Genomic DNA, 24,849 nt, shown 5'->3' on the forward strand with positions numbered 1-24,849 from the left:
GGCCGTCTCCGCGCCTCGGCCTCTTCGCTGAGCGGCGGGATGGCCCAGGAGCTGAGGCTGGGGAGACACAGACGACTTTTGAGACCGGAGAGGCAAGCAGTGAGGAGTTACGTCCTCTTTTTAAATAGCTTAGATAAAATTAATGTGAGGCCAGGCTAAGAAAGAAAATTAGTTTGTGTATTTTGAACAAGAAGGCGTAAAACTCTGAGCAACCTGGTTTGGCTGGATAAAATACGAAACAAAAAGGGTTAACTCCTCTTACACGGATAGTCAGTTTTGTTTTTTCTCCACTGTCGTGAGACCGTTACTGTTCCTTGAGCTGAGTATGTGCTGTACACAGCTGCGTCGGGATACCAGCTTTTATCTTCCTCTACCTTTGGATGCTGCATAAGTCCCCATTCATGAAACTCTCCCACAGGTTCGCGAAATTGTGGAAGCTGTCCGCTTGTTTCTCTGAGTCTGGGAGAACGCTGAAAAGAGGGGAAATTTTTAACTGGGGGGCCAAAAACGAGAGGGCAAATTTAGACTCTTGGAGCTTGCTGCCTCAGGCTGGCAGGGCACATTCCGTGATTGGACTTGCTAAGCACAGCAATTATCGTACAGATGGCAGCCGTGCTTAAATAACCCCACATGACAAGTGCCCACCCCCAAGCGGCTATAAATGTAAAAACAGCTACCCCATACTGCAATAAATATGTCCACATTTTCACAAACATAATTATTCCATTGTCATTTCAAAAAGAAAGCTGATGATATATGGGCTCAGCTAGGTGAAATGTGTAAATAACTGAAATTCCTTCTAGTCTTTAGGGTTAGACCCAAGTTACTTGTTCCCAGGTCTTTTCCTCACCAATTTTAATACCCAATCATTTATTAATTTGTATATTTATAAACTATGAATAACCAATTCATCTCTTGCCTAGATTGGGACTGAAAGGACCTGGTTTATTCTCCACTCTGAATTATGCACTGTAATCAAATACTTGAACATAATTACCAGGGGCCAACAGCTGGGGCATAGCGATTTTTTAATAGATTGTCTATAATTTGTAACTGTTAAAGTTGTATATGCTCTTGTTTTCTCCATTTAGCCAACTGGATAGTAATTAAGAACAGAGATTACGTGAATTTCTTACCATTCCTCTGGGACTGCTTAAAGGTGGTAACCTACTACCCAGCAGATGAATTAATGATATAGATTTACAGTTTTGTCCAAAAAGAACCAAAGAGGCACATAAAATAGATTCTAAAGTAGATGTAGATCCTTATTTCATGTCATTACAATTTTCCCCTTATTAATGTATCATTCCCTGAGCATATAAACACATTGCCAAATTAAACAAGTCTTGTTAAGAGTTCAGTTACCGTAACATTTCTCTCCTCCACCATAAAACAGATTTCCTTATACTTTTTTCCCTTCCACTCCTAATGTTTAAACTATCAGTATCAAATTTCCTCTTTTCCATCTATCAGCTACATTTAACACAGTAGATCATTCCCTCACAGTATCTGTTCAGCTTTTAATTTGGAAATAAATCATGTAGCAATACAGTATTAACGTGTATAGTTTGAAAGGTGATCCCAATGAGACTTTCACACACTCCTCCTTCAGTGGTTCTATTTCAGAAGCCGCCACTATTAGTTTCCTTTCTTTGATCCTCATCTCTCAATTTCTGAATTTCAGATTACAACTTTTCTACATTCATCCCTCTTGTGATTTCCTCCAATGCCATGAAACACCATTTGTGTGCAGACAGCTTTCCAATCTGACTTTCCCCTTTCACACCAGACATCCCTACTTAGATGTCAAATGGGCATCTCAAACTTAACAAAACTGAATTCTTTCTACTCCTTATTTCTAAGCTTTCTCTGTAATTTTACATCAAGCCCCAAACTTGGGCTTTTTTCCTGTCATATCCTATAACTAATCCATAAGCATATCCCACTGGCTGCACTTTCAAAATCTATGAATCTGATCACTTCTTGTATCTCCACAGCTACCACCACTCCAGGCCAAGTCAGCATCTATTGCTTGCATTACTGCAAAAACAAAAAAAAAAAACCCTTTTTAAATGGTTTCCCTGCTTCTACTCTTCCACTCAGTCTATCTTCCACACAGCAATGATCCTTTTAAGGACTTAAATTAAATAATGGCTCTGCTTAAATCTTTTTCTTCACTGTTGTATCCCCAGCACCTAGAATTGGCATGTTAGAAAATGCTCAGTAAATACTGGTTAAGTGAATAGTACACTGTACAAAACAGCAAATTCATTTTACTGAGTATAAAAGTTCACAAAATCTTTCTTAATACTTGTACTCCTTTCAATCATTTTTCAGTCCCAGAGTCCCTCACTCATCATCCCCTTGGCTCTGTAAACTGACTTTCCTGACAGAAAAACAGCTGAAATTTGCCTGGGTGCCTATCAAACTTTAATTTTCCCAGGCACACTTGAAATTTGTTACCTGATTTGTTAAGTTCATTCTCTGAAGCAGAATATTTATTTTCAAAATAGGTTCTTTTCCAAAACATCCATTTGGGGTTCTTTTGTAATATCAGAAAATTATTAGAAATGACTCTTTCATTGAAAATCTTTCCTTCTGAGAACTCTAGAACTTCATAAGAGAACTGGCAGTATTTAGATATGTGGAAAATCTGAGGTGGGTAATGGTTAATTTTACTTTTGCTGTAAGATACCTTTCTGGATGTAGATGTGAAAGTACTAAGTGAAAAAATTTCACAGTTACTGAGGCAAAGCTACCAAATCACAGTTAACTCAATCTTCCTTTTTCTTAAAAAATGACAACACTTACTTTCATCCTGCCTAGAGCTCCTCTACATAAAAAGCAGAGGAAAGCCAGAATAGAGTTTTGTGTGATTGGGATGTATTTTAACTCTGGAATCACCGTTAAACCACTTAAAGCTTTACAAAAATAATGTAGCAGAATGGCTTCATGTGAAGTTTAATGTATTAAAAACTACTAGCTTGATAAAAGATATAATTTCATATTTTATTACATTCAGTTCAGTTCAGTTCAGTAGTTCAGTCGTGTCCGACTCTGCGACCCCATGAATCGCAGCACACCAGGCCTCCCTGTCCAGCACCAACTCCCGGAGTTCACTCAGACTCACGTCCATCGAGTCCGTGATGCCATCCAGCCATCTCATCCTCAGTCGTCCCCTTCTCCTCCTGCCCCCAATCTCTCCCAGCATCAGAGTCTTTTCCAATGAGTCAACTCTTCTCATGAGGTGTCCGAAGTACTGGAGTTTCAGCTTTAGCATCATTCCTTCCAAAGAAATCCCAGGGCTGATCTCCTTCAGAATGGACTAGTTGGATCTCCTTGCGGTCCAAGGGACTCTGAAGCGTCTTCTCCAACACCACAGTTGAAATGCATCAATTCTTCGGCGCTCAGCCTTCTTCACAGTCCAACTCTCACGTCGATACATGACCACAGGAAAAACCATAGCCTGGACTAGACGGACCTTAGTTGGCAAAGTAATGTCTCTGCTTTTGAATATGTTATCTAGGTTGGTCATAACTTTTCTTCCAAGGAGTAAGCGTCTTTTAATTTCATGGCTGCAGTCACCATCTGCAGTGATTTTGGAGCCCCAAAAAATAAAGTCTGACACTGTTTCCCCATCTATTTCCCATGAAGTGATGGGACCAGATGCCATGATCTTCATTTTCTGAATGTTGAGCTTTAAGCCAACTTTTTCACTCTCCTCTTTCACTTTCATCAAGAGGCTTTTTAGCTCCTCTTCACTTTCTGCCATAAGGGTGGTGTCATCTGCATATCTGAGGTTATTGATATTTCTCCTGGCAATCTTGATTCCAACTTGTGTTTCTTCCAGTCCAGCGTTTCTCATGATGTACTCTGCATATAAGTTAAATAATCAGGAAACATCTGGCTGTCTCAACTACTGTATTATTATTAAATAATTTCTCTAACTGCAAGCTGCAGTCTTTTCATCATCAAAGTTAGGGATTGGGCTAATGATCTTTATCCTCGGATCTAAAATCCTATGTATGAAAAATACTTTCATAAAACCACAATATAAGTTCACTCCTGTTGAACAATTTGTTTGCTACCCCCGATAAGTTATTATGGAGGTAACACTTTGTGATGTGCTCACAGGATAACTTTAAACCTCCAACCTTTAATAATTACAAAGATAACATACACTTAAGAGTAAATTATGATGCAGACAGAATGACTCTCTGGTAACTGATACCAGGTTGCTACGGGAAACTCAAGTAAAGTTTTGTTCATTAGGAACGTTTTTAAAAGGCTGAATATTAGCAAAGTCTGGTAGAATTAAAACAAATGGGGAAAAGATTAAAAGTCATTCCACACTTGGGGCAAAAACATGATTAGTAACAGGTATAATCATCATCAAGCATAATCTGCTACAAGAACTGTAAAACAGAGGCCTGGGTGGGAGTGAAGAGAAAAAAAAATATTACAAGTTAAGAACCTGGAAGTTAGAACCTAGATCTGTCATTTAATAGTAATCTCTCTCTCTTCAGTTGCTAAGTCGTGTCTGACTCCTGCAACCGCACAGACTGTAGCCTGCCAGGCTCCTCTGTCCATGGGATTCTCCAGGCAAGAATACTGGAGTGGGTTGCCATTTCCTTCTTCAGGGGATCTTCCCAACCCAGGAATCGAACTTGGATCTCCTGCATTGCAGGCAGATTCTTCACCAATTGAGCTATGAGGGGAGCCCTGAATAGTAATATGAAGGAAGGCAAATTTCATTCTTTATACCTGTTTATCTGTAAAATGGAAATACTAGTACCCATCATCAAGTGGCTGTGAAGATTAAATGATACAATTCAGTAAATGTGAGTTATTATCACAGGAGGAAATGCTGGAAAGGAGATATGGGTCAACAGAGAAAGTATCCAGGTAGAAGGCACAGCAGATGCAAGGTGAAGAAAAGATGAACAGATCTCTTGGGGAACGGCATGCAAGTAGTTTGGTTTGGTAGGACAAATGGAAATGTGAGGCAATAGTGGAAGACAGGAGGTTTTTAATGATGAGTTTTAGATTTTATTCTGAAGGTGTTCAGGCCATTTAAAGGTTTAAATGGCAAATGCTTTAGAATCAGAACTCTTATTTCAAGATCATTCTGGTAGTAGTGAAAAGGCTGGATTGGATATGAATTACTAGGACAAAGAGTCCATTAGCAGGCACTTGAAGGGAATTGCTACCCAGTCCAGTAGTCTTGCTGGGAGAATCCTCATGGACAGAGGAGCCTGGCAGGCTACAGTCCAAGGGGTCACAGAGTCAGACACGACTAAGGGGCTAACACATTACAGTCATCCAAGAAATCCAAACAAAACCTCACGTCAGCAGCAAGAGCGATGGAGCTAAAGGAGTGTAGCTTAGAAGATGGGTGAGAGAGTCAACGAGGAAGCACCTTCAAAAATCAATAGAATGTAGTGATTTATCAGACTGGGAAGTTGGGGAGGTGAGATTTCTGGCTTAATTCTTAAGACGGTTGCTCATACCATTCACCACATCGAGTAATGGTAAGAGAAAGCCCAGGCTAGGATGGGATGGGCTCAGCTGATTTGACAAAAAGTTGTTCCCTGAGTGCCATTTTTCTATACTTTGTGCTAAATGCTTATCATCTATCGCTTGCTTTATTCTTCAAATCAAAATCTGTCAAGTGGGTATTAAAACTCCCATTTTACTGGCAAGGAAATGATAAGTAAATGATTTAGGAGATTAAATTATCTGAAGATACAGTTTATATATTTAAGAGCCAGGTCAGCCTGATTCTAAAAACTGTATTATTCTACAGAATCTTTCAGACACAGATTGATAGTGAAGAGGCCACAGTGCAACAGTGGGGCGAAAGGCTAGCTGAAGACAGTATTAAAATATAATTTCCCTTTTACAAGCTTTGTTGTGAAAAAGGGAAGACAACACGCCCCAGGGATTATTTTAGACCACTGATTCAACTGTTATTTGACATGTAATTGTAAAGCTATTTTTTTTCTGCGTTTCTTGTCAACAAAGGACAAGAAATGCAGAAAGCGGCGTTATCAGTCTTCACAGTAAAAGTGGTGCACGGTGAGTTCAGTCTTCTTCCACACCACCCTTTCATAGAAAAGCCTGTGACATACAGATAAGCTCACATTAATTTAAAAACACAGTAAAACCACCAAAATGTACTTCAAGGTGGTTCTAGTTTAAGATAGTGGATAGGCCCCAAAGGTTTATCACTCCAGTAAAATGAAAGAAAAGGAACTGAAAGAGATATTTTTAGATACATCACCTTAGGTGAATCTCAAAGGCATTATGCTGAATAAAATAAGCCAGCTTCAAAAGGTTACATATGAATACATTTATGACATTTCAGGAGACAAAACAATGGGGGTGGAAAAAAGATCAGTGGTTGCCTGGGATCATGGGTGGAGGAAAGGGTGACTATAAAGCTGTACAGGAGAAAGGAGACTGGGGATTGTGGTATTGCTCTGTATTCTAAGATGGTTACACAAATCTATACATGTGTTAAAATTCATAAAACTGTACAAGAACAAAAAGTAATGACAGTCTAAAGAACATGTTAAAAAATACAGCCTAAAAAGATGGAGAGTAAAAAGAAGAGAAACAGAAATCAATTTCAACAGATTTCTGGAAAACAGAAGGAGATGGAATACGGCTGAGCAGGACAGACGGAGTCACTATCTAAAGGGACTACAAGGGGACAGATGCCACTGAGAAGCATGCTGATGGGCTCCCAAACCCCTGAGAAGCTCAGACTTGAAAGGAGAAGCTACAGCAGAGTGGAGTCAAGGGACCAGCCTGAAAATGAGTAGCTGAAAACTGTACACAACAGAATGGTCCAATCCCCAAGATCTCCACCCCTCTGCCTCTCGGCCAGATACCACCTCTCACCTCAATCAGGTCTCCCACAGGCAGAAGACAAGAGAATGTTTATCTGGAAAAAGTAATGGGAGACAACTAGATGGACAGCATATACCAAGGGACAGGTATAGCAGAAATATGTGCAGTGGAAACAGAAACTGAGGGGGAGGACAAGGCAGAAGCAGAGAGTTCTGAGCAGTAAGAGACAGACCCTCTTTCAACCCTTGTGCAGAAGACTAGAGTCCCACAGAAAAGGCCTCCAGGCAAAGGACTGGCTCCCTGACAGTCGTTCCCTAATGCAGCACTTCTCAAAATTCAATCTACCTACAGTTGCTGACCTGCCAACCATTTATTACTTGTCTAAGCATTTTATCATGAGCGGCAGTTCTGAGTAGCCCTATGCTAGGGAGGCCATCACTTGTCAAGCACTAGCCCACAAAGAGCTTTCAATAAGTTTTTGGGGTCCATTCATACACAATAGATTGCTCAGACTAGCTAGAAATAGGAGGAAATTCACCTACATGAAAAACTGAATATCGCTCCAGTAAACAAGAGAGTAAATTAGGCCACAGCAGATCCGACACAGGAGGGTGCAATGAGAGCATGGAGTAACAGCTGTGCAGCTCAGCAAAACACCACCAGTACAGACTGGCAAAGTAGGACAAACACAGGACAGACCTTCCTAGTAACAACAGGGAAGCGGGTTATCTGATATTTGGAGACAAAACCCATCAAAAGACTAACAGTGAGAACATGATGGACCTGCCAGAAAAGCTAGAAAAATTCTAAGACAGGCTTCCAGAAAGTTACGTAAATGTTAAAAAAGTAGAATGATTATTAATTCCGGGAAAAATAAAGTGTACAAAGTATAATCTTGGTGCTCTCCTTTGCTCTATTGAATACAATATTTTTAAAGTCATAATTAAACAACAGTTAATGTGTTTATTGAATATTATAACTATATAATAGGAGAAGGGGAAATATGTGTGTTAGCTAAATCATCAGGTAGTAGCATCAAGAAGACAGTAAGGTCTCAAGTTATCAAATCAAGCAATAGTAGAAGAGACATGTTATTTAGATACATCAAGACAAATACCAAAGGTAACAACCTTTGAAGTCAAAGTGATCACCCCTAGAAAAGCTGGGGCGGGTACTGCTGTTTTTCATCTTAAAGCCTTCAGATATTTTTTTAACTGTGTACATTAGTTTGATAAGTTTTAGATATATAAAAGAAAATAAGGTCACCATGGTCTGACTTGATTTTAGACATATTTATTCTGAAATTTCAAATGACATTAGGGGAAATATGATTTTTGTGTTTACTGAAGGGCATGGGCAAGAAACCAGCTCTAATACACTTTGCTAGATTATCCAAATACTACATTTATGCATCAAATTCTCCTTGAAACAGCACTTCCTTACTCCCTCCATCCTCCCCTCAAAATAACCAGGTTCACAAAGAACAGAATTCTGCAGCTTAACCAGCACAGGATGACAGAGTAATACGAAGGCAGTGTCTCCATGAAGACAGGAGATGAGAGGCTTAACAGCAACCATTAAGCCTACCTCTCAGCTGCTCGTCTTTCCTAGTCTGCCTTTTCATTTCTTATGCCCCCTCCCTACCTTCGTCATTATTTTCATCACCCTTGCCTCCCTACCAGTTTTTCATTTTCTATTTACCAAAAATTTCCCTTGCTCTAATACCAAATCTAGACTGTCTGCCTATAACTGAGGTTATAATCTGACCACTTCCTAAGAACAGATGCTGCTCAGTAGTGTAGATATATCTTGCAATTAATGCTGTCAGAGTGACTAATACACATACAGATGGCAATCAAATCTAGGCATGGAAATGTTAAAACTTAGACTCATTGAGCTTGGGCTAAAATTCAGAGCTAAATATTAACAATACTGGGGCACTGTTATTTTAGCAAGACACTTAAACATAGCAAAATTAATATTTTTCATTTTTATTAATACAGAATATACTAACAGTAAGTTATCTTTCAATATAATCAAGGTTACAAATAAACTGTTACCAACCAATAAACAAATAATAGTCACTTGACTCTTCTCTTGGTTGAATAATTCTCTATTAGGTAGTACAGTTATTTTTACCAATTTATTTTTAAACTGCTTTATGATTTCAAAGAAATTTCTTAGTTTTTACGTATTAAATAATTCCATCAATTGGGAATTTCATGTATCACAATTATTTCCAGCAAGTTAATGTATTCTTCAATGCCTTCTACTCAACCTAGTTGTCTTAAAATGCATTCTGATTCTTTGAAAGCTGAGTATGACACTGGTGTTTCCAAAAAGTGAGCATAAAGCCCATAAAAAAGAAATGTTTTCCTTCCTTCCCCCAATCACAGAGGCCATATGAGTGTTCCACGTTCTTCGTATTTAGCAACAGGAATCCCTTACAACTCAAATGGCAGCAGACAAGGGAGAACTTAGGCCATCAATGTATTTGTAAAAACAGATGAAACTCCAAATATATTTTAAGATTCCATCTTCACCACAGATGACAAAGGGCTGGAGAGGCTCTTCGACTTTTCTGTAGCAGCAATCCTGGTCCCCCAGTTAGAAAAAGAGACGCAGGATGGCAGTCCTTGAACAGCACAAACTCAATCTGCAAATACTGGGAGAAGCCCTCTCCCCTATTGATATATCCCAGAAAATACACTGCCATGTGCAAAAGGGTCAATTATCAGAACAAATAACCATATTCTGAAGGGCTGACAAAGAATAGTTTTACACAAAGAATACCCAATGCACTCAGAAATTTCAGGATAACCAAACATTAAGTACCTCATGCAAGTAATATTCTGTCAAGTATGAACTACAGGTTCTTTTAACTGAATTTCATATTGTACAAAACTTCAGTGTGGCACATTTCTACTATTACCATTACGTTATTTTTTTTAAAAAAATGTAGTCAAAATTGATACATTACACAGACCTTTTGATTTAAAATATAACCAAAGGAAACCATTACAAACTCTTAATTCAAACAGGCATTTTTCTATACAAACATATGAGTTATTTTAGTCTAAAAAAAATAGCCATTTCAATGCAATTAAGCCACCTCTGATTAAGACATACATTTCATGCATGTGAAAAAATAAGTTTACATTCAAGAATCAGTTCCATAGCAAACAAATTACAGCATTTATTCAAGAAGGAATATTAAAAATAATTCCAGTTAATAGAAAATAAAATAACTTCAAGCACATATATTATAATTTATCATGTACAGACTCCGAAATCTCCAGAATTTAATTAGGAAATTTAAAGAATTTCTTTTGAAAGTACGTCTTAGAAAAACCAACCAAAACAATTGGTGCCATAACTAAAGAGAACGTCCATACACATCCACATTTGACCTACATGTAAAAACTGGATGAAATAGAGAGGAAATAAAGGTTATTGTTTTCTAAAATCTCAGAAATATAATATTAGTACTTAGGTCAAAACACTTACCTGCAAATTAAAAACAGCTTGAGGTATTTCCAATGCTGAAGCAAATTTCTGAATGTTAAATACCACAAGAATGAAAACAGTCTCCTTTGAACATTTATACCTGGTTTACAGTTGAGACAGAAGACAAGGTCTGCCAAGAAGTTTTCCCATCTCACCTATGTTCTTGGATCCCTGATGAAGTGTAAACTTCAAGGGAAATGGTCACATGTAAAAGGAGCCAAGTAAGATGAGTTTCCTGACTGCAACATCTTAGCCAAAATGGAAAGTGGAATTTTAAATTCTCCTGAGATCCACCTGACCTCTTCAGACACGAGCATTAATTCCTATGCTAGCCAGGTTAAGCATGTCCTTTGAAATCAAATTTAAGCTTGACAACTGTACTGGATAAGCTGAATACAGGAATCACCTCAACAAAATGGTACTTGAAGTCTTTACACATGACACATGAAAATGATGAAGTGTTTTATTTAGATTTGGTCTTTCTTCATCTTTTTGTAACTCTGGATCCTGAAAGGTTAGCAAGTCGTTATACATCTTGTAATCCCATTCTTCACACAACAGGCACACATATACAGCATCACATGTCAATATATCATCAACACAGCATAAACGTATAAGCAGCAGACGTGTTTCACATGAAAGAGGCTCTACGCATCACACAGCCTGTCCCAACAAAAGAAACATCACAATGCCATTTCAGCAGTTACAGTGTTGATATGATCAGTATAGCTAATCTGTTTTATACCCGTTATATATTTTCGTAAGTCATCCATAAGGAAGAAGCAGAAGACAAAAGACTGCTTTTTAAAAAATGTTATGTGCCAACTTCAAAAATGACATACTAACCAGAACATCAGCATTTGAAAGCTAGGTTGAACAGGACTGGCCTTGATGCACATGCAGTAAATTTGTTTTCAGAATATAAAATTAAATGGTAATGTCAGCAGTATTACTACTGTTTCTATATTTATGATTAATTACTAGCAGTACAACTCCCAGAAGAAAGGAGATGGATCCAATAGTGATGTAAGCAATCCCCAAAAATGGATTTTTTCCTCCCATCCATGAAATGGTGCTCAAGATCATCCGCTTCCGTCCATCAAATGAATGTACAGGGTAATCTGAAGAGTGTATAGGAAGACATCCATGTCTTGTTACTTGATTTTTAAAATACAACTTAAGTTGCCATTTAATTCCTTGTAATTCATTGGCATAATTCTACGATAGATACCTTACTCATATGTTCTAAATCACAAAATAATTATGTAATTATTAACCTAAAGGATTGATTTCACAAACTATTAGTAGTAGAAGCCAATATAGTTTACAAGCAAAAGCAACTAAATTTAAGAGTTACGTAATTTCTCATTTCTCAGATATTTCTGTTCTCATTACACAGGAGGGGGTAAAAGGCCTGTAATGTGAAAAAAAAAAAATTTTTCAGATAAACAGCAATGAAACCCATAGAGGAAAATGAGGTTGACAGAGCAGGAGAAATGGGAAGAATGAAGGGACTGGGGCACTTTTTGAGCACTGAGCTCAAAACGCATGTGCAGCAAGAGTGTCGTTCTGAGAAGGAGGGAGGGCTCAGCACAAGACAAAAAGCATAACACTAAAGTTTTAGATGGCGGACTTGGAGCAATGAGAAAACTCACAGTGTGCCACACAGTCAATGGCTAAAATAGAGTGGAAATGAAGGAAGAAATGGAACATCGACATACTGGATGAGCTACATCCATGGACCAATTCCAGGATTCTGGCAAGAGTTAGGGCAGAGAAGAAGACAGAACTAAGTCCCTAAGCAAAAGGTTCACAACTTCCTCAGAAGCATCTTTTGAATCAAGTGTGAGAGTTCCCATCTGTTTCTCCAGCTTCTGTTGCTCCCCAGCCTGGAAGACAGGCCCTGTGACTCCAATGGGAGGCTCAGTTCTACTAGTTCTTAAATGAATCGCAACCCAAGCCAGGAATAATTATAAGAGTTCTAACTAACCCAATACTCTATGGGATGTGGTATCAAATCACCAAAGCTAGTCTCTCAATATCCAAACCCTAAAAAGGGGGCTTCTACCTTAATTCTAATATCTAGTTCCCCACCTTAGACTCAGTTTTGATAATTAACCCTTGATGTTTTGCGGGTCTCATTTCTGTCTTACCGATTTTCAAAACAGTCTACATTTCTCCTAACAGTTTTCTTGGTGCAAATTATCTGTCAGCTAAGAAACCCTGAGTGCTCCAAAGCCTTCCCTTTCTTGTGCTGTAGGCTGCAGGCTGCCCTCTACTTTGGCTACAGCCTCAAGATTATTCTCTCTGCTGCTGCTGCTCAGTCACTTCAGTCGTGTCCGACTCTATGCAACCCCACAGACGGCAGCTCACTAGGCTCCTCTGTCCCTGGGATTCTCCAGGTAAGAACACTGGAGTGGGTTGCCATTTTATTCTCTCTGCTACTGCTGCTACTGCTAAGTCGCTTCAGTCGTGTCCGACTCTGTGCGACCCCATAGACGGCAGCCCACCAGGCTCCCTGTTCCTGAGAATCTCCAGGCAAGAACACTGGAGTGGGTTGCCATTTCCTTCTCCAATCCATGAAAGTGAAAAGTGAAAGTGAAGTCGCTCAGTCGTGCCCAACTCTTAGTGACCCCATGGACTGCAGCCCACCAGGCTCCTCCGTCCATGGGATTTTCCAGGCAAGAGTACTGGAGTGGGGTGCCATTGAGTCTGTTTATCTAAAACTGCTGCTATGTAGGCAGAGTTTCCAAAACTTGGGCACTTTCAGTCTGTCACTATCCGGTCACGCTCAGGTGTGTACTGAGGTACAAAATCAAAAGACTAAGGACCCAAATAGATCTTTGCTTTGAAATGAGATCTATTAATTCAACCATTTATTAATCTAAATTGAAAGTATATATTTATAGCTAATTTCGGTTCAGTTCAGTTCAGTTGCTCAGTCGTGTCCGACTCTTTGCAACCCCATGAATCATAATTTGGGTTATGAAAAATCAAAAATGTAAGATCATCAGCAAACATTTAAATGCTAATATGAGAGCTATTTTCATCCATGATATATACAAGCAATGGGCTAGAGGTTAAAAGATGTAAAGATTTTGTTTAAAATAAAAGTTAGTGCCCAATATTTCTAGCTGAGGAAAGACTCTGCACCCAGGCTGATATGGACAGGTCTGACTACTTGAGTGAACCAGCCAGGGATGCAGCCTACAGCGGTGGTTGATGGTAAAGTCAACAGCCTTTGGAGTCAGCAGCTTGATTCTGAACCCCACTTTTTCTACTACTTGTGTAATCTCAGCTAAGTTACTTAAAGGCTCCATGTTCCTGTATTCTTGTCTACAGTATGGAGATGATTCACAATGCTTGAAATAAATAATATATGCAAAGTATTTAATATAACTGACATAGAGTTAAGATGAAATAAATGATATTTATCAGCACTTAAGTCTGCCTAAATTATTAAGGTAGAACAATACAGCTAATGATAAAAAAGCTTTGGTACTGTAAACAGAATCATTATAAATAATTATGTTGATATAGAATAACAAATTCATTAATTTTTTATATCTAGAAAATTTTTTGAAAAAAAAAAAAAAATTGAAACAGCCCAGTACCACCAACATTTATTTGCTAAGCACTAGGTATACTTACTAGCCTTTGCACTAAACTCAATTACAATCTCTCTCATAAAAATATCTAACTTATTAATAAATCTAGCTCTACATTTTAAATAATCTACCAAGTAATATGGGAGCCCCTGATCACTCTTTCACCAAATAATATGCTTGAATTCTAGTCCAAAGTATACAGAAATTAAATATGTTTCCAGAAGAAACAAGTTAAAAGAGACTTTCTCATGCCTATACACATACTCCTTTATAAAAATGCAGTGAACAAAACTAAAGCGCAAAGTAGCATGCCGCATAACTGAGACAAGCTTGGACGGTACTCCTTTCAGAGTCTTTGCATCTGTGTACCTGGCCAAAAAAGGATACTGTATGTGATATTCAAATAGTATCGTCCAGCTGGTAACGTTGGGTGTAAATCACTCTTCCGCTCTATAAGACGATATAACTTACGAAAAGTAGGTAATGCTGCAGTACGCATCCAAACAATAAAATCCTCATTTATGAAGCCATTATTATCTTCGTCAGAATCCAACATGTAAACTGGTTTAACCCAGTTTACTGGCTTCGTTGTGCCTTACAAAGGAGAGATGGGAGTGGAATGGGGAGACAAAATATTCAATTTTATTAAGAGTTTCAATGAAAAGTCACACTCTGATAAAACAAAGAGATAGACAATATGAATATTTTCCCTATGTGCAAAAACAGATATATAGTCATATTCTAAGTCTTAAAATCTAAAGAGAAATCAATTCATCACATAAAACCTTAACAAATAATTACAAAGATTTGACTGATATCAGGCTATTGAGTATGTACCAAAAGGCAGACGACTTAATGCAAAGATGCAATGGTAAGAAACATTACATTATGAAATAAAGGAAGCAAAGAAAAAAAAATTGGACTTATAAAATTTAAATAAATACTTGTTTAAATAAACTTTTACAACTTTAGAAGATTATAGCTGAAACACATAAGAAAATACCAGAGAAATTCAAGATGAACAGTGTATGTTTCCTTTAGAATTCTAACACATTAGAAAATGCTACATATTTTACCTAATTTGATATGAAGAAAAGTTGTTTTTAAAAAACCATAAACTTTTTTAAGATCCTAAAGACAGGAAATTTTAGGTATTTCATTAAAATACCTAGATTATGTCTTACGGGATAACAGTAATACTTTACCTTTGAATCGTTCTTCTAAGGGATCTGTTCCAGGGGGATTTCTGAATTTTACATTTTTATCTGTCCACCAAGCAATACCTTTCTTTTTCAAAGTAATAGGCATAAGATCAGATGCATTGCCAACCTGAAACAATTCTAGTGTATCTGGACACAAGAAAATAGAGATATTACTAAACATCTACTGAAAATCCATAGTAATAGCTTTACTCCATGAGAAATGAGGATCTGGTATTTGCTCCCCAAAGCAGTTTTAACAAAGCAGGCACATGATGTGCATCTGCTCTCTCGGTTATTTCCATGTGAATTAACTATGGTAACTTCATGATCCTAGATGAACTTGCCTTCCCTCAATACGGTTCCAAGTCATTTTCCTACATGGCTAGCTGATATGTGACAAGGTCAAATGTTTTAATAATAACACAAATAAAACAAGTTGCAAGGTAAATCTGCCTCTCCTATTCTTTAAAAAAGAAAAACACACATTGCTAAACAGCTTCTGGCTTATCAAATTCTCTATCTGCACTGTTCAACATGGTAATCACTGGCTATATTGCTACAGACCCCTTGAAATTATGGCTTGTCCAAATGAATATGTTTTATAAGGCTATAATATACATCAGACAAAGATTTTACATAAAAAATTAGTATATAAAATATCTCACTAAGAACTTTATATACTGAACATCACTTACATGCTGAAATGATAATATTTGGGGCATACTGAGTTTAATAAAATATTATTAAAGTTAATTTAACTTGTTTTTTATTGTTTTTAATGTGACTATCAGAAAACTTAAAATTATATACATGTCTCTCATTTATGGTTCATATTTTATTCATATCAGACAGTGCTGTAGCCCCTTTTTAATGGTATGAATATTCAAAGTTGGTTTATCATATATGAAACCAGAAGTTAGCAGAACATCTCTACTTCTTTCTTCTCAGAGACATAAATTCATTCTTAAAATATAAGAATTCACAAAAGAAAGTCATAAAGCATTCCAATATCCCACTGCATAACTAATATTATATATTTATCTTAAAGTTGTTGAATTTTACAATTTCATGTTCCCGTTCAGTTGCTAAGTCCATTCTTATTTCTGTAAGATTATACAAATATTCCTAACTATAGTATACTATATATAATCTTTGTTTATCTCTATATCATACCATTAAACATGCTGTTGGCTATAGCCCCACAAGGAGCAATTGGTTTGTCTTCATTTCTTCGATAAGGCTCACACTCCTTACTGGGATTCTGATATTCAAAAGGAAAGAAGAGAGAAATTATTATCCAGGCCTCTGAGAGGATTTTCAGTTAGCCTTAATTACTGATTAAAAATTCAATGCCTACACATTTCTTATTTTTAATGCATACAGTATCTACCCTATAGACAGATTATAAATAATACCACATTTAACTATGCAAAATATATTCCTTAACATTATTGCTTTATAATCTTTGCATATATTGTCACACAGATACATGTCAAAATGAAATTTTAAAACATCTTCATACCAACACAGAAATAATAACTACAAACAGTTTTCAACCCAAGAAAAATTAAGAAGCCATCTATTGTCAATCCAGCTATAACGTAATGAAGGGAATCTTAAACTGGAAGTAAGACTGGAGCTTCTAGTTCCAACTAAGGTACTGTGTAACTTCAGGCAAGTCCCTTGATTTATCTGGGCCTGACTTACAAAAAAGAACATGTTCAACTAGATAATTTCAAATTCTGTAATTTGGAGTTAAATCCCCAAATTAAATCCTGTGGAAAGAAGGAAGGGAGAGCAGGGAAGAGGGTTGGCTGACTGGAGAGAAGGAGAAGAAGTCCCAGAATATAGCAGTCTTCTCTAAATTGTGCATCCAGGTTAAAGAAAGCAAACATGTTGACAAGGCAAACAGCAATTCACCTGTCCTCCAGATTCAGTTTTGATTTAGTTCCCACTGAAGATCTCAAGGAAAGATGTAAATTGTAGAGTTAATCTAGAGATTCTACCAAGTCTAACGTGAGGTACATGTCTGAGTTATTCTGCGATTCCAAGGCCACATTAGGCCATGTCTCAAAACACATAAACCAAGATAAGTCTCAGTTTGAAATTAACTAGAACCTAGCGTCCTAGGGCTATTTCATTATCACCAATGTTGTCTTATATCTACACTCTCATTGGAAAAAGAATTACAGGAGTGAAAAAGACAGGAGAAGGTTAAAGAAATGTGGCAGAAATCTCATAAAGTCTCTTTAATATTTGACTTCTCAGCTTTTCGGTCCCTATGCCATCTACATTCATAAAGTTATTATTCTAAGGCTATGAAGATAAACAACATATAATTAGCCTATTACTATTTGATTGGTTTGATTAAAAGTGTGATTTCAAGAAAAAAAGGTAAATAAACTCTCAGTGTGACATATATACATATATTGTAACCACTAAACTCCTGGGGGGCGAGGGAGGGAGTGGAATAGCAACTTCATTTAGAAAACCAGCAGAGAGGAGATGGTGGACTTGAGTCCTGAAGAACTGTCTTCTAGCTACTAAGTTAGTTACTGAAGTTTTAAAAGAAAGGAAAATATTCACTACCTAGTCATCAGGTACTGAACTAAGCAGTGTTACATACTTTGCAGTTACTGGCTTAGAAAAACCATTTAATGAGTACCTAACATGTACCACATACCATGAAAGGTGCTAGAAAGGGAAAAATGGAAGAAAAAAAAGTCTGCTTCTCAGCAACTCACAATGTAACAAGGGAAACAAACCCAAACACAACCAACTATAATATGAAATGAGAGCCATGACAAAAGTGTCTGTATTTATTCCTATATGTTTAGTAAACGCCTCTCATGTGTTAGGCACTGTAGAGGTACTTGGTACATGGTGATTAAAGAAAGTCATGCTCCCTGCTCTCATGGGCTTGCAGTGTGGTTGGGAAGACAGAAGATAAGTAAAGAAATGATACGGGGAAGTCCTTCTCATCAAAGTTAAGACCTGAAGAAAGCAGGAGACAGCCACGTGAAGAACACGCAGAAGAGAGCCTGAAGCAGAGAGGACAGCACACGCCATTTAGAAAGAACCTGGTATCTCTGAGAAAGTCAAGAGGGAATGTAGTTAAGAGTATGGGCAATAAAGAAAGCGGTAAGACTGGAGAGTCGTGCATAGCTCAGACCATCCTGAGTAAAAACACCACTGAAAGATTTTAGGCAGAGAAATGGTATTTATGTTTTTTTAAAGATTACTCTAGCAGTTACGCAGAACTGCTGGAACGGCCTGGAAAGGAAGAGAGAGTGGATGATACGGGGAGACTGTGTTAAGTAAAGTATGAAATGACGTATGAACACAGTATGAATGAAGTACACACAGAAAGACATTAGTTTGCATCCAGAGACACTAAACAGCAAGCCTGAAATGAGAGGACCTCCAGGGAAAGAGTAAAATCCACAATCTAGACAAATGAAATGCAAATGTCAAAATGGGCAGATTACGTGTGTCACCAGGCATAGTTATGGAATAGTATATACGGCCCAGGGCAGCCAAGCCAAAGGGACATTAAGGATAGACTATAAAACCAAAGAAGCTGGAGTAGTAGGCTGACATGAGATTGTGGAGGGCCTTACACATGATGTTAAGTAACTTACACTTCAATCTGTTTATTCTGAATATCTTTAAAATTTCTGAAAGCCATCTGGTCTTAAGTCACATATTTTGGTCTAGTCCGGGGATCCATAAATGACAGCCTGCAAACCAAATTCAGCCCGAGACCTGTTTTTGTAAATAAAGTTTTATTGGAACACAGCTACACCCATTCACTTAAGTATTGTCTATGGCTGCCTTCATTCTAAAATGTTTACTATTGGCCCTTTACAGAAAATCCTAAGTTTAGTTGAAAAACTTTGCTTGAAGTTTGGAAGAAAAGAATCTCAGCTTCTTTTGCCCTCTGTGAAGAGTGTTATCTACATAAAAGAACTGTAAATCAACCACCACTTCTGGGTCTTTCAACACACACCCAATCAACAAATTCTGAGTACCTGGTGTGTCTCACGGAACATCACCTTCTCTGGACTTGTGGATCTCACAACATAAACCCCCACATGGACTGCAAACTATTGCGGAACTAACTGGAATCTTTAACAGACTTGTTATTTCTTAAGATTCCAAACATCAAGAAAGAGCAATAAAACTGGGAAGGATAACCAAGGGCAATTATACATTTACCAGGACCATTCTGGTCCCAATATGGTTCTAAACTGCATTCTAAGAGAGTCACTGTTTTTAAGAAATCCTTAAATTACCGTGCGATTCCTAAGGCTTGCTGCACTGACAGCAACAGTATAAAATACTTGAGCACCAACCACTACTATGGAAGCTGAACAACAGTCAGGAACCTAAGATCACCTAGTCCATAGGTTGCCAAACCCGGCTGAGCATCAGAAGGGGAGCTTGTAAAAAATAGACATTTTAGAGCTCCAACCCTGTAGACGTAGACATGAAAGACTTAGGAGAATTCTGGACCCTCTATTTTCAAAAAGCTCCTCAGACAGTTTTTCAGTAACTCACCCTTTGGATTTTAGTACTTAGGTGTCCCACAGGGTAAAAAACAAAGAGCATACATGTCTGATTTTAAAACATAATCTCAGAAATTAAAAGTAGTTTATTTACATACTCCTACCCAGTATAATAATAATGAATAAACCCAACAGAACAAATTATATTCCCAGAACGCTACATTCATCAAAATTCCATTACAGACTGACTGTCGCTTTTGTTGTATAGTTGCTAAGTCATGTTCAACTCTTTACAACGCTGTGGACTGTAGCCCACCATGCTCTTTAAAGTCCAAAATGCGGTTCTTGGGTGCAATCTCAGAAACGACAGAATGATCTCTGTTTCCAAGGCAAATCAGTCAATATCACAGTAATCCAAGTCTATGCCCCAAACAGTAATGCTGAAGAAGCTAAAGTTGAATGGTTCTATGAAGACCTACAAGACCTTCCAGAACTAACACCCAAAAAAGATGTCCTTTTCATTACAGGGGACTGGAATGCAGAAGTAGGAAGTCAAGAAACACCTGGAGTAACAGGCAAATTTGGCCTTGGAGTACAATATGAAGCAGGGAAAAGGCTAACAGAGTTCTGCCATGAGAACACACTGGTCATAACAAACACCCTCTTCCAACAACACAAGAGGAGACTCTACACACGGACATCACCAGATGGTCAATACCGATATCAGACTGATTATATTCTTTGCAGCCAAAGATGGAGACGCTCTCTACAGTCAGCAAAAATAAGACCAGGAGCTGACTGTGGCTCAGATCATGAACTCCTTATTGCCAAATTCAGACTTAAATTGAAGAAAGTAGAGAAAACCACTAGACCATTCAGGTATGACCTGAATCCCTTATGATTATACAGTGGAAGTGACAAATAGATTCAAGGGATTAGATCTGATAGAGTGCCTGAAGAACTATGGACGGAGGTTCGTGACATTGTACAGGAGGCAGGGATCAAGACCATCCCCAAGAAAAAGAAATGCAAAAAGGCAAAATAGTTGTCTGAGAAGGCCTTACAAATAGCTGAGAAAATAAGAGAAGCTAAAGGCAAAGGAGAAAAGGAAAGATATACCCATCTGATTGCAGAGTTCAAAAGAATAGCAAGGAGAGATAAGAAAGCTTTCTTCAGTGAACAATGCAAAGAAATAGAGGAAAACAATAGAATGGGAAAGACTAGAGATATCTTCGAGAAAATTAGAGATACCAAAGATGAGCTCAATAAAGGACAGAAATGGTATGGACCTAACAGAAGCAGAAGATATTAAGAAGAGGTGGCAAAAATACACAGAAGAACTGTACAAAAAAGAGCTTCACGACCCAGACAATCACAATGGTGTGATCTCTCACCTAGAGCCAGACATCCTGGAATGAGAAGTTAAGTGGGCCTTAGGAAGCATCACTACGAACAAAGCTAGTGGAGGTGATGGAATTCCAGTTGAGCTATTTCAAATCCTAAAAAATGATGTTGTGAAAGTGCTGCACTCAATATGCCAGCAAATTTGGAAAACTCAGCAGTGGCCACAGGACTGGGAAAGGTCCCTCTTCATTTCAATCCCAAAGAAAGGCAATGCAAAAGAATGCTCAAACTACTGCACAATTGCACTCATCTCACATGCTAGTAAAGTAATGCTCAAAATTCTCCAAGACAGGCTTCAACAGTACGTAAACTGAATTTCCAGATGTTTAAGCTGGATTCAGAAAAGGCAGAGGAACCAGAGCTCAAATTGCCAGCATCCACTGGATCACTGAAAAGGCATGAGAGTTCCAGAAAAATATCTACTTCTGCTTTATTGACTAAGCCAAAGTCTTTGTGTGGATCACAATAAACTGTCAAAAAATTCTTAAATAGATGGGAATACCAGACCACCTTACCTGCCTCCTGAGAAATCCGTATGCAGGTCAAGAAGCAACAGTTAGAACTGGACATGGAACAATGGACTGGTTCCAAATCAGGAAAGTAGTACATCAAGGCTGTATATTGTCAACCTGCTTATTTAACTTACATGTGGAGTATATCATGTGATACGCTGGACTGGACAAAGCACAAGCTGGGATCAAGATTGCCAGGAGAAATACCAATAACCTCAGACACGCAGATGACATCACTCTTAAGGCACAAAGTGAAGAAGAACTAAAGAGCCTCTTGATGAAAGTGAAAGACGAGAGTAAAAAAGTTGGCTTAAAGCTCAACATTCAGAAAACTAAGATCATGGCATCCGGTCCCATCAGTTTATGGGAAACAGATAGGGAAACAATGGAAACAGTGACAGACTTTATCTTTGGGGCTCCAAAATCACTGCAGATGGTGACTGCAGCCATGAAATTAAAAGATGCTTACTCCTTGGAAGGAAACCTATGACCAACCTAGAGAGCATATTAAGAAGGAGAGACATTACTTCGCCAACAAAGGTCCGTCTAGTCAAAGCTATGGTTTTTCCAGTGGTCATGTATGGATGTGAGAGTTGGACCATAAAGAAAGCTGAGTGCAGAAAAATTGATGCTTCTGAACTGCAGTGTTGGAGAAGGCTCTTGAGAGTCCCTTGAACTTCAAGGAGATCAAACCAGTCAATCCTAAAGGAAATCAGTCCTGAGTATTCATTGAAAGGGCTGATTCTGAAGCTGAAACTCCAATACTTTGGCCACCTGATGGGAAAAACTGACTCACTAGAAAAGACCCTGATGCCGGGAAAGAGTGAGGGCAGGAGGAGATGGGGATGACAGAGGAGAGGTGGTTGGATGGCATCACTGATTCAATGGCCATGAGTCTGAGCAAGCTCCGGGAGTTGGTGATGGACAGGGAAGCCTGGTGTGTTACAGTCCATTGGGTTGCAAAGAGTCAGACACGACTGAACAACTGAACTAAACTGAAGGCTCTTCTACCCTTGGGATTTCCCAGGCAAGAATACTCAAGTGGGTTGCCGTTTCCTTCTCAAGGAGATCTTCCCAACCCAGGATGTGGAACCCGTGTCTCCTGCATTAGCAGGCAGGTTCTTTATAGCTGAGGCTAGGGAGTTAACAAAGCAAAAATCCCAATGATACTATGAGAAACAAACAGGAAGTAACGTGTCCTCTGGCCTCAAGAAATCATTACTCTCTTAATCATTAACCTGTGCAAATTCCAGAGAAAAAAATTTAAAGTAAAACCCTCACTGAACAAATGAAAAATGACAAGCAATATTTTAATTTAACATTTTAATATCTATCATTTCTTACTGAAATGAGAACTGACAGATCCCACTGAAATAAGACAACACAATTAGCACATGTTCTTAGTTATTAAAGCACCAGTTTCATGTTCTGTCACTTTACTTACAAGCAAAGCACTAGGATCTCCGTTTAGTTGACCATCATCTCGAGATTTTACATAGCGACGATGGTTTTGATAGAAATTAGACAGTCCGTAATACATAAACACATTGCCCTAGAGAAAGGGAAAAAATGTTCATATAAAACTATTAAGTACAAAGTTTCATGCATACATAAAAACTATGTAATTTGGACTAGTTCAGAACATTGTTAACTTAAAACAGGTACCGGGGTGAATTCTGCCAGAACTGGAAATAAAGTTAAAGAAAGCATGCTCCAAAAAATCCAAGAGTAAACTCTGAAATACCCTGAAAGACCTCAAAGATATCTATTTACATTAAAACAAACAAATAAAAAAGCTCTCATGAAATCTATTAGCCTACTTTGATCTACTTTCAATTTTAAACTGCAAAGTAATTATCTTCCAATTAAAATCTATAAATAACTTTTTAAAATTTTTTCTGTAATTCAGATTGGTCTTTATCCAACTAGCATCAACTTTCCAATGATATAATTGTCAAGCTTTCATTTATTGCTCAAAATAAATGCTGAACTTGAATTGGGACATAGTAAATTCTTCAACAGGATATTATGTAGTATTAATAATGAATGAATTTATAATTAGTAAAGATAACAGAAGTCATTTTATAATAATCAAGCAAAATACTTTAATGTATGCAGTGGAGTCAACTTGGAAAAATCCTAGGAAAGAAGAGTAACCTATATACACTATAATTATTTAGAAGATGCCATGTACTCATCTTAAATGACTAAGATTTTTGGAGATGGCAAAAACATTAGCTATTTTCTCCTTTCTCATTGCTACCTCTACAATCTGTAATCTATCCTTGATTAAAAGGAATTCAGAAAAGAAAAAGGATTTCAATAATATTTTGCTTTATCTGATTTGCTGTTTTCAAATACACAATCATTTATTCAAGGCTTGATTTTTGAATGTCAAGTATGCAAATTTTTTCAGTCTATATAAAGAAACCATTTACATAGAAACCTTTTATTTATTTATTCATTTATTTTGTTGGCTGATTTCTGTTCTCTGAAAAGGTTTTAGTCCAATTCAAATTTGGGCTTGTGAAAGAACACAGAACCCACAAAAAAAATAAATCTGAGGACAATCACCTTCACGGAAGAAAAGTTCTGAAACCCTAAGTGTTTCCGAATGGGAGAGGAAACTAATAGAGCTTCCAAATCATTATAAGTCTTGTCCATGTCTTTCATTCTGCCTGTTTTGACAAAAGCAGAACTTAATGCATCTTTATAGTTTGTCCATCACATTAAAAAAAATCAAACTTTTCTGATGTTTTACATTTATGCTATTTCTGCTAAAACAAAATAATTAAATTCCTGTCTTCTCCCTAATTTATTTTTATAATTTTTAAAAAGGGAGCTTTATTGTCCATTATCTCAGTGCAAGAGCATCCATAACCACTAGATGGCAACCATCTACCAGGGACTTCAAAAGTCATCAGTACCTTTAAAAAAATCTAAAGCATAGCTACAAAAGTTCAAAAAATTGGCCTGTATTAAAGTAGTTTTGCTCCCTGAAGAATAAAACAGTACATTTTAAAAGTTCAATTTCCAGGTAAAGGAGAGCATAAATTGGTCTAGCCATGACTACTCTGAATCTGTGTGTCCTTCACCATCTGGCTCAGTTTCCAAGAATGACAGCTAAGTGTGAATGCAAAAAGCACGCAGACCACGCACGTGCGTGCACACACACACACACACACACACACATTGCATACTTTGTGGAGAGTTTTCTAACTGCTTGTCAGTAAGGTTTTACTAAGTGTTTGCA

The 24,849-nt window shown here is 37.7% G+C and overlaps 1 protein-coding gene across 1 annotated transcript in view; it reads right to left on the reverse strand.

Annotated features, from left to right (window-relative positions):
* Window positions 1–8,765: 8,765 nt before the first annotated feature.
* TMEM30A (transmembrane protein 30A) overlaps window positions 8,766–24,849 on the reverse strand; it is a 40,026-nt gene continuing 23,942 nt past the window's right edge. The window contains exons 2-6 of the mRNA XM_068984882.1: window positions 23,041–23,148; window positions 16,346–16,433; window positions 15,176–15,319; window positions 14,358–14,564; window positions 8,766–11,483 (exon numbers count right to left, since the gene is read on the reverse strand). Coding sequence (XP_068840983.1) covers window positions 11,290–11,483; window positions 14,358–14,564; window positions 15,176–15,319; window positions 16,346–16,433; window positions 23,041–23,148 — 741 coding nt within the window. The 3' untranslated portion in view covers window positions 8,766–11,289. The remainder of the gene's footprint in view (window positions 11,484–14,357; window positions 14,565–15,175; window positions 15,320–16,345; window positions 16,434–23,040; window positions 23,149–24,849) is intronic.

The sequence above is a fragment of the Capricornis sumatraensis genome, chromosome 13, assembly GCF_032405125.1.
Source record: "Capricornis sumatraensis isolate serow.1 chromosome 13, serow.2, whole genome shotgun sequence".
In the NCBI taxonomy this organism is placed as follows: Eukaryota; Metazoa; Chordata; class Mammalia; order Artiodactyla; family Bovidae; genus Capricornis; species Capricornis sumatraensis.